Source organism: Panthera uncia, chromosome X (assembly GCF_023721935.1).
Source record: "Panthera uncia isolate 11264 chromosome X, Puncia_PCG_1.0, whole genome shotgun sequence".
Taxonomy (NCBI): Eukaryota; Metazoa; Chordata; class Mammalia; order Carnivora; family Felidae; genus Panthera; species Panthera uncia.
In genome coordinates, this window is record NC_064817.1 from 57,242,122 (window position 1) to 57,253,310 (window position 11,189).

At 36.6% G+C, this 11,189-nt stretch overlaps 1 protein-coding gene across 1 annotated transcript; it reads left to right on the forward strand.

Moving 5' to 3' along the window:
• Positions 1 to 9,478: 9,478 nt before the first annotated feature.
• ZCCHC13 (zinc finger CCHC-type containing 13) lies at positions 9,479 to 10,779 on the forward strand. Its single transcript, XM_049643984.1, has one exon. The coding sequence runs from the start codon at positions 9,673 to 9,675 to the stop codon at positions 10,186 to 10,188; it is 516 nt and encodes a 171-aa protein (XP_049499941.1). The 5' UTR covers positions 9,479 to 9,672; the 3' UTR covers positions 10,189 to 10,779.
• Positions 10,780 to 11,189: the final 410 nt, after the last annotated feature.

Below are 11,189 nucleotides of genomic sequence, written 5' to 3' on the forward strand. Positions count from 1 at the left end.
TTCCATGTTTCTAATTGTCTTTATCTTTTTAAATAAATGGACAGCCCTCATTTTTTTAAGTATTGTTAAAATTGAGGTCAGCACTTAATAATTCTTACAGATGGAGTTACTTGCTCTTTCCACTTCTCTTCCTTTTGACAAAACTTCTCTAATCTACAATGGTCCCATCTGAAGAGAAATTCAAAAAGGAGGCACAAGTTGTCAATTTTGAACCCTATAAAATACTTAGATTCCTGGGCCTACCTATTTGTCTGAGCTTCCCTGTTCATACGCAGGTTCTTGGGAGCAGTAAAGGAGAAATTTGGAGAACTCTACTGTATCTACCCATTTTAGGCTAACATTCTATTTCCCTCTTTTCCCTCACCTTATACCCTTTCTTAGAGGATGTGATGGTTAATTTTATGGGCCAACTTGGCTGGGCCATGGTGCCCAGATACGTGGTCAAATATTATTCTGGATGTTTCTGTGATGGTGTTTTTGGATGAGATTAACATTTAAATCCGTGGACTTTGAGTAAAGTAGATTGCCTCCCATACTGGGGGTGGCCTCATCCTTCAGTTGAAGCGCTGAATTAGAACAAAAGACTAACCTTTTCTAAGCAAGAGAGAATTCTGCCGACAGCCTGTAGACTTGAACTGCAACACCATCTATTCCCAGATTTTGGACTTCACAGATAGATATAGATACATAATTATAATTATAGATATATAATTATAACCATGTTGGAGATATATATATCATATTGGTATGGTCATATATATTCAGATATAGATAGAGATATCAGTTGGTTCTGCTTCTCTGAAGAATCTTGACTCACATGGGGGGGTTTCCTGAAACCTGTGAATACCCTGAATTGAGGTTGGGGTGCAGGGAGGAGTGGTAGTCAAAAAGAATATTCTATTAAACCCTCGAATACAGCTTTGCCTTGTCAAATTGTACATCAGCTAAATCTGACATAGAACTGGACTTAACTTTGCAAAAGCTGTCATTACAAGTATGTAAAACAACTGAGGAAATGAGTACCCTTGTCTTCTCAGAGTCGAATAATTTTTCCATGATGGCACAAGAACTCGTCTGTTCTTTGTGATTTTGAGGAATGAGGGAACAGGATAGCAGAGACTGGCAAGATGGTACAGTAACAAACTTATGTTAATAAAGGCCTTAATTTCATTGCTAAAAGTTAATTAGTTTGAATATGTGAACAAGATGGCTAAGAGACCAAGTAACAGGATTGATTTGTTTATTGACTCCTGATAAATTACTTGGAGAATGATCGGTTGCAACAAAATCCAGGCAGGGGGCAAATATAAGTTATACTAGGGCCTAGAATCCATCCACCCACTCTTGTGTATGGGCAATATTCCCATAATCTTACTGGTTATAAAGCAAAAGTGTGTCACTTAAGAGGATGTGTATGTTTTTAAGGAGGTCATAATTATAAATTTGGGAGATGTTTGTATCAATCAGGATTCATTTCAAGGAGCAGAAAACCCATCTTTATTTTAGATGTAGGAAGGAATTTAATATAGAAAATCACATGTTTACAAACTATTTGGAAGGAAAAGAGGAACAGGTTCTAGGCGGAGTCCAAGGAATAACTCCTAGAAAAATATGGAACTGACCAACCAGAGTTCTCTCACCACTGCTACTGCTATCTCAGTCTTGCAAGCACATTCCCCAGGCCCCACCCCAGGCCCCTGTCTCCCCTGAAGCCACCACCTTTCAAAAAATGACCTAACAGAGAACATGACTAAGACTTAGGATTCCTGAGGGGGAAAAGGGGTGAGGTGGCCACTTTGCCCCTGAGCCCATCCCCTCCCCACAGAATATGCATTTCTGGCAGCTGGACATTGAGGAATAATATGAGGCCTTCTGGTGGGGACCTGTCCTCTGGCTGGGGCTTGAAGGTGCCATTCTTGAGGGCTTGAAGTCCCCTCCCAATTCAATACATCCCCTTCTGGCTTGAGGGGCCCTGGACTGAGTCTATGCATATGCAACATTAAAGGTAGGGGTCCTGGTCTGATGGGTTCTCTAGATGGGGGCTTCAAGTTGGTGTAAGCCATCTTCAGTGTGTCTCTGTGCTTGAATCTGAGATCCAGAGTCCCAGAACTGGACTTAGGGGTCTTGGGAAAGCCAGGGGCTCGGATCAGAGATTCTCAGACTACAGGCCCTTAGGACAGTGTTTAGGAAATCCAGAATGTGGGCTTGAAGGTTTAAGTACTCCCAGAAGAGGGATTACAGTGTTGCCACTGGGTCTATAGGCTCCGGTCTAAGATAGTGTGAACCCTGAGGCCCAGGGTAATGGGGTCCCCATTAGAATTGGGAGAATGGATCATGGTTCTGGTGGCCCCACCTAGGGCAGAATTTACACAGTACCTCTCAAAACAAACAAAAACAAAAATAAAAAACAGACTCACCAGAGTTGCTATTATCTATGAGGCTATGACTGCATCTATGAACTCCAGAATATACCAAAGCCAAAATGAAAAACCATCTGCTGTCACCACCATAACTGATTATTGGCAAACAGTGCTGGTGAATGAACATCGAAATGTTATTTGTGCAGCAAGTCTGCACAATTTGCTTGCCAGCAGGAATGGGCAAAATGTAACTGGAAGATGCCACATTTGTCTTCCAAATCTTGAGGAGTTGATTCTGATTGATAGACCCTATTTTACATACAGAACTATGGCTGCAAGTGAGTATAGAAAGTGGAGTTTTTGACTTTCCAACTTCTCAAATGAGAAGGATAATTAAATGAAGATTGAATGAGCCAATCCAAAGTACCCAGCTCAGTGGTACATACAGTAAAGGGAGTATTCAACTGGGAGTTTGGAAGCCTGGGATGTAGTCTTAGCTCTGTCACTATATTAATTTGATCTTGGGAAGATTACTTCCTCTCTTGGACCTAACAGAGTTTATCTAATAATTATTGAGGAGAAATATTTTAAGCAAGAGAATGATGTGGTCAACTTTTCATTTTAGAAAATCACTTGGTCAAGAGATGATGTAGACCTGCTTTAGAGTAGTAGTGTGATGGAGGTAAATGTGACACCTTGGAGAAATATTTAAAAGGTTAAAGCATTTTATAATGATAAAAGGGATGATTCATCAAGAAACTGTAACAACTAAAAACACATATGCACCTAACAAAAGATCCCCAAAGTGCTTGGGAAAAAGCAGACAAAATTGAATAGATAAATGAATAATTCAACAATAATAGTTGGACACTTCAATATCCTATTCTCAATAAGGGATACTACAAGTAGACAGAAAATCAGCAATCAGAAAACTGGAACAATACTATCAGTCAAATTGACCTAATTGACATCTAGAGAATGCACCAACCAATAGCAGCAGAATAAACATTCTTCTCAAGCACTCATGAAACATTTTCCAAGAGAGACCATTTGCTAGGTCATAAAACAAGCTTCAATAAATGTAAAATGATTGAAATTATACAAAGTATATTCTCCAATCATAATGGAATGAAATTACAAATCAATAACAGAAGGAAATTTGGGGAATTCACAAAAGTGTGGAAGTTAAATACTGCACTCCTGAATAACCAGTGCCTTAAAGAAGTAATCACAAGGAAATTAATAAAACCTTGAGAAAAAGAAAGCACAACATACTTTAAAGAAGCTTAAAGAAGTAATCACAAGGAAAATTAGTAAACACCTTGAGAAAAAGAAAACAACATACAAAATTTATGGGATGCAGCTAAGGTAGTGTTCAGAGGGAAATAAATAGCTGTGAATACCCATATTATAAAAACAGAAGGGATCTCAAATCGATAACCTTAAGAAACTGAACAAAGAGCAAACTAAGCATAAAGCAAGCAGAAGGAAAGAATAAAGATTGGAGTGAAAATAAGTGAAATAAAGAGTTAAAAAAAAAACACTAGAGAAAACTGACAAAGCCAAAAGTGGCTTTTTCAAAGAGCAAGAAAGTTGAAAGAAAAAACATGGCTGAACTGGCCAAGAAAAAAGAAAAGACTCAAATTTCTAAAACCAGGAGTGAAAGAGAATGCATCATTACTGACCTTACAGAACTAAAAGGAATACTATGAACAACTGTATGCCAATAAATTAGGTAATCTAGATGAATTAAACAAATTCCCAGAAGACACAACTGCCAATGCTGCCTCAAAAAGAAATAGAAAACCTGAATAGAGCTACAACAAACTAAATTAGTATTTTACAGAATTCCCACAAAAAAATCCCAGGCTGAGATGGCTTAACTAGTGAAAATTTCCAAACATTTAAAAGAGAAATAGTATCAATTCTTTACAAACTATTCCAAAAAGTAGAAGATGTGGAAAGTCCTCAAAAATCATTCTTTGATATCAATATTACCTTGAAATGACAACCAGAGATATCATTATCATCATCATCATCATCAAAATGCTACATATCAACATTTTTTTTAAAATTTTTTTTTAACGTTTATTTATTTTTGAGACAGAGAGAGACAGAGCATGAACGGGGGAGGGTCAGAGAGAGGGAGACACAGAATCCGAAGCAGGCTCCAGGCTCTGAGCTGTCAGCACAGAGCCCGAAGCGGGGCTCGAACTCATGGACCGCGAGATCATGACCTGAGCCGAAGTCGGCCGCTTAACCGACTGAGCCACCCAGGCGCCCCACATATCGACATTTAAAGATACAAAAATACTCAAGAAAATACTAGCATACCAAATCCAGCAGCATAAAGAAAGGATTATACACCTTGATCAAGTAATATTTATCTGACGAATGTAGGGTTAGATGAACATAAAAATCAACATAATACACCACGTTAATGGAATAAAAGACAAAACTACATGATCATCTCAATAGCCACGAAGACATTGACAAGATCCAATGAACTTTTATGATAAAAAGTGCTTATCAAACTTTCCTATTTGCTTAGCAAAACTATTCCTATAGGAGGGAACTTTCTCAATCAGATAAAGGGCATCTACCAAGAACTCACAGCTAACATCATACTTAATGGTGAGACTACATCCCTTAAGGTCAGGAACAAGACAATAATGCCCACTTTCACAACTTCTGTTCAACTGGTGGTTCTAGCAAATGCAAAAAGTCAAGACAAACTCAAGAGATGCAGAAAAAGCTTTTGACAAAATTCAACACCCCTTGATGATAAGAACATTCAACAAAGTAGGAATTGAAAAGAACTTCTTCACCTGATAAAGAATGTGTATAAAATAACCATAGCTAACACCATACTTAATGGTCTTAAAGACTGAAAGTTTTCCCCCTAAGATCAGGAATAAGACAAGGATGTTGGTTCTCACCACTTCTATAACATTGTACTGAAAGTTCTAGTCAGGGCAACTAGGCAAGAAAATGGAATAAAGGACACCCCGATTGGAAAGGAAGAATTTAAACTATCTCCACTTGCAGATGACATAATCTTGTCTATCGAATCCTAAGGAATCCACTAAAAAACTATTGGTACTCTAAATCAGTTCAGTTTATCAAGGTAGCAGGATAAAAGATCAATATACAAAAATAATTGTATTTTTATATACTAGCAATGAACAACTCAAAAATGAAATTAGGAAAATAATCCCATTTACAATAGCATCAAAAAGAATGAAATACTTAGAAAAAATTTAACAAAAGATGTGTAAGACTTATACACTGAAAACCACAAAATATTATTGAGTGAAAATAAAAATCTAAATAAATGACACAACATCCTGTGCTCATGAACCGGATGACTCAATATTGTTAACACTCTCCAATTCTATCTATAGGTTCCACAATATATATCAAAATCTAATTTGCCTTTTTTTTTGCAGAAATTGACAAACTGATACTAAAATTCATAAGGAAATGCAAGAGACTCAGAATAGTCACAACATTGTGGAAAAGAGGGGCAAAGTTGGAGGCCTCTAACTAATTTCAAAACAAAATATAAAACTACAGTAATGAAGACTGTGTGGTATTGGTATAAAAGTAGCCATATAGATCTGTAAAATAGAAATGAGGTAAACGTATGAGAAACTAAGGAAATGAAGAATGACAATAACTAACTCCAGGAAACAAAAAGCTGTGCAGGTAGTGAAAATTGATCAGAGTATTCATGGCCGAGCCATGAGTAGCATTTACATACTTATAGTTATGTAAATGTTGGATATTCTCCTAATATTAGGAGAAAGGTGAAACAGTGGGGGGTGGGTTGGGGGTGGAGAACTTGAAATGTGTAAGTGTATGATGTGGACCAAAAGATGGTGTAGGTAACAGAGGGCTAAATGTTCATTCTCTGAAATGGAAAATCATAGATAATTTGAAACATCTAAAATTGAAACATCAAGAACTCAAGCATTATCTAAAGTTATGACTCTTTAATTCAGTGTGTTTTGAAACTGTCGGTTATAATCATGTAATGTATTTAAGAGATCAATGTAATGGGTCACCACCAGCATTTATTACAACATGAATAGAAAACATCATAGCCAAACTATGGAAAAAGCCCAAACATCCATCAACTGATGAATGGATAAAGAAGAGGTCATACATATACATGAATATACAATGAAATATTACTCAGCCATAAAAAAGAATGAAATCTTGCCATTTGCAATGACGTGGATGGAGCTACAGAGTATTATGCTAAGTGAAATAAGTCAGTCAGAGTAAGACAAATACCATATGATTTCACTCACATGTGGAATTTAAGAAACAAAACAGATGAACATAGGGGAAAGAAAAGAGAGAGGCAAACTAGGAAACAGACTCTTAACTATACAGGACAAGCTGAGGGTTACTGGAGAGGAGGGGAGGATGGGTTAAATAGGTAATGTGTATTAAGGAGGGCACTTGTGATGAGTACCAGTTGTTGTATGTAAGTGATGAATCACTAAATTCTACAACTGAAACTAAAATTACACTGGATGTTAATATTAACTGGAATTTAATAAAACCTTGAAAAAGAAAAAATATAAAACTAGGGTGTTTGCCTGATGGGGGAAAAAAAGAGTGGCAGGTGCTCACAAATTCATCACTTATCTTTGAAATTCCATGTTGCCTTCCCATATATTAAACTGAATTAGATTTTTAGGATTTTAAGCCTCAAGAAAAACAGGGAAGAAAATATTTCCTTATAGAAATCATTTGCCCTCCTAATTCAAAATTTATACCATAGTGTCTACTGTACTATACATATCAAATTAATATTAATTTCCTCTTTCCCCTTGTCTTACCCAACAGTCCCAGGCTAGGCAAATACAGCTGGTGGTGTAATGAACCTAAGGTATATAGATATAGACATATAAACTTCACTGTTACTTCATCATTTTAAGTTCCCTTTTGCCATGTACAACTTTTAATACATTCCAGTGTGTAGTTTACATTACATATGATCCTACTTTTTATGTGGGCTCTTTCTTAAATATATTGGAAGTTTCTAAATTAAAAAAAAATTAATTGGATAGAGAACTTGTTAGATTTTCTACTTGTATCAGTTATATAAGAAATTCATAGAAATTTTATAAGAAACTCTATAAGAAATTTATCCATTATATTAGGTTATCAAATTTATTGGCGTAGTAAATTATTCTTTTAATATCTAAAATGAAAACATCAAAGTGAATTGCACACATTAAAGGTATTTTTTTCTTAAACTCATTTAAGTTATAACACACACACATATCCTCTGTTGTGATGTAAAATGCAAGTCTTACTTCATGTCCCAATTAAAGCTATTTGAAAATCAATTCTCTTAACTATGGGCATGTATTACTTTAATAAAAGTATAAACCTTAAGGGGGGTTTAAACATGATAATAAGGTTAATTTAATAAGCATATATCAAATTTTGAACAAGGGAGAGAATTTTTGCTTTTTGAAACCATTTATGCAGAATCATTTAATTGTTTAGGAATAAAACTCATTTCATTACTCTATATATGGTGATTGCCCATGCTCTTTGGCTCTAAACGTATTAATTTTTGAAAATATTTATCTTTGTCATTGCATTTATGGAATCAGTTGTACATTCCAATCAAGTCACATTCAAAATAAAGACCAACTGCTACATTTACTATTCTCATGCCTATGCTTTACCAAATACATTTGTATTGGCTGCCTGGAAAAAATTCATAAGCAAAACATATAGTTAACTAGTAGCTGAAGGAAAAATATTTATTGTGCAGTTTAAAAATTACCAACAAACTAAATTCATTTCAAAAATTGTAAAGTATAGAAAAGAAAAATAAGGAGAAAAAATTGTATTCAATCATATAGCCCCAAAATAGCTATGGTGGATATTTCAGTATCTACTTTTCCATACTTATTTGTATAGCTATATAAATGAACATGTCCATAAATCTTTATATGGTTTATGTAAGATATAAACAATTTGGAAAACAACAGAGAGGAAATCTGTCCAATATTTAAATTACAGTTTTGTAATTTATTTTCCAAGTAATAGTGTATTCTTTATACTGAATGCTTCAATTGGGTTATGTTTCATAACTTAAATGCTGGTGATTATATTGAAAACTAACATTCCTGCAATAAAATATGGAAGAATGTGAGTAAATCTCACTGTGGCATTTTAAAGATTTTTTTTCTGCTTTATGTATCTCATATCTTTGTGGACATTTGTATTTTATTTTTTAAAACAAAAAAGGAAGTTAGTCTACTTTGCTATAATTTGTTTCTTTCATGTACTGGATTAGATACATCTCATACATATTTTTCCTATGTCCATAGGGCATATATAAAAACTGGTCATCTACTAGATCACGGAGAAGACCTAATTCTTTTTTTTTTTCAATATATGAAGTTTATTGTCAAATTGGTTTCCATATGACACCCAGTGCTCATCCCAAAAGGTGCCCTCCTCAATACCCATCACCCACCCTCCCCTCCCTCCCACCCCCCATCAACCCTCAGTTTGTTCTCAGTTTTTAAGAGTCTCTTATGCTTTGGCTCTCTTCCACTCTAACCTCTTTTTTTTTTCCTTCCCTCCCCCATGGGTTTCTGTTAAGTTTCTCAGGATCCACATAAGAGTGAAACCATATGGTATCTGTCTTTCTCTGTATGGCTTATTTCACTTGGCATAACACTCTCCAGTTCCATCCATGTTGCTACAAAAGGCCATATTTCATTCTTTCTCATTGCCATGTACTTTTCCATTGTGTATATACAGCACAATTTCTTTATCCATTCATCAGTTGATGGACATTTAGGCTCTTTCCATAATTTGGCTATTGTTGAGAGTGCTGCTATAAACATTGGGGTACAAGTGCCCCTATGCATCAGCACTCCTGTATCCCTTGGGTAAATTCCTAGCAGTGCTATTGCTGGGTCATAGGGTAGAAGACCTAATTCTTAATATAAGAAATCCTACAGGGTACATTGTCTGAGCAGGGAGGGATTCAAACAAACTTGAAGACCCAAGTATTTTTTTTTTTTTTAAATCAGGAAATACCACCACTTAGCCATGCTTTTCACTTCAAGAATGGAAGGAAAAGTCAGGAGGGAAGGGCAGCTGGAATGCCTGTGACACATGAGTGGGGTCGTGCGCAAACCATGTGTGATGTCACTGAGGCGCCTAGAGAAAAACGGCCACTTGTTTCTAAGCCGCCCTAAGGAGAGGTGCGTCGGAGCCTCAGGGGCAGTGGTGGGCCCGCTCGCCCTAAGATCTCACCATCGCCATGAGCAATAAGGAATGTTTCAAGTGTGGACGCTCTGGCCACTGGGCCCGGGGATGCCCTAGAGGAGGAGGAAGTCGAGGGCGTGGAGCTAGAGGCCGTGGCAGAGGTTCCCAGTGCAGTTCCACCAACCCGTCTGACATCTGTTACCGCTGTGGTGAGTCTGGTCATCATGCTAAGAATTGTGATCTTCTCGAGGACATCTGCTACAACTGTGGGAGAAGTGGCCACATCGCCAAAGACTGTATTGAGCCTAAGCGAGAGAGAGAGCAGTGTTGTTGCACTTGTGGCAGACCAGGCCATCTGGCTCGTGATTGTGACCGTCAGGAAGAGCAGAAGTGCTACTCTTGTGGTGAATATGGCCACATTCAGAAAGACTGCACCCAAGTCAAATGCTACCGGTGCGGTGAGACTGGCCACATGGCCATCAACTGCAGCAAGACGAGTGAAGTCAACTGCTACCGCTGTGGCGAGTCTGGACATCTGGCCCGAGAATGCCCCATTGAGGCTACCGCTTAGTTTTTTTTCCTTTGTCCCTCCCTCCTTTTGTTGATAGATAATTGTATTATTTTCTCTGAAACTATTTCACTGACCAAAAGTTGATAGATGGAGGCTCTATCTATCTGATAGATAGATGGATCTAGCCTGGGAGATGGATAGCTCCCAGGCTAGGAGGAAAGGGCTGGAAAAAAAATCTCCAAATAATTTGTTCACTTTTAGATGTCTTACACTGTAATGTGTTTCTGCGCCATTGGTGAATCTGATTATTGGACAGTCATTCTGGGTATCAGGCAATTTCTAGGTTCTTTGTGTTTTGCTTTAGCATTTGATTAAGGGCTACTACTGTGTGCCAGCCCCTGTTGGAGGAATTGGGGATATATCAGTGAACAAATAAGATCGAGTTTGGGAACATAGGCCTAGAATCTATTGAAAAAATAATATAATGTGTCAGTGAAGATAAATTGCTGTAGAGAAAAAGAACACCAGGTAAAAGAATGGACTGTGCATGGGGAGGGGACATGTGGTTCTGTCTTAGATACACAAAGTACCCTGAGATGACATTTCCTCAGAGATTCATTGCATAAATAAAGCTGATTCTGAAAATGTGTATGACCTTGCTAAATAACTTTAACTTTATTATATATTGATTGCTTTGAATTTTCTGATCTCATTAGCTTTTAAATAACATTGAAAGACATCTTTACCTGGCCCTACAAAGAGTGTATAGTTTAGTGAAAATAAACCAGAAAAATATGTATAATGTATGTAAGTAGCTTTGAGACAGAGAGCAATGACAAAAAAACAAAAAAAAAAACCTTCAGAAAAAATTGTTGACATAAACCTACTTATGGGAAAGTTTGGACTTACATATTTTTTTAAAATCTAAGAAGTGTAGACATTAAGATTGGAACTTTGGCGATTAAAAAAATACTCATTTTCATAGATAGGAAAGTTATATTCATATTTAAGAGTTTCTGAAAAATGTATTGTCACAGTTATAAAAAAATGTTCAGTTTCAT

Bases quoted from the DNA above. Each gene is read 5' to 3' on its own strand.
- ZCCHC13 (XM_049643984.1), top strand. From the start codon at position 9,673: ATGAGCAATAAGGAATGTTTCAAGTGTGGACGCTCTGGCCACTGGGCC.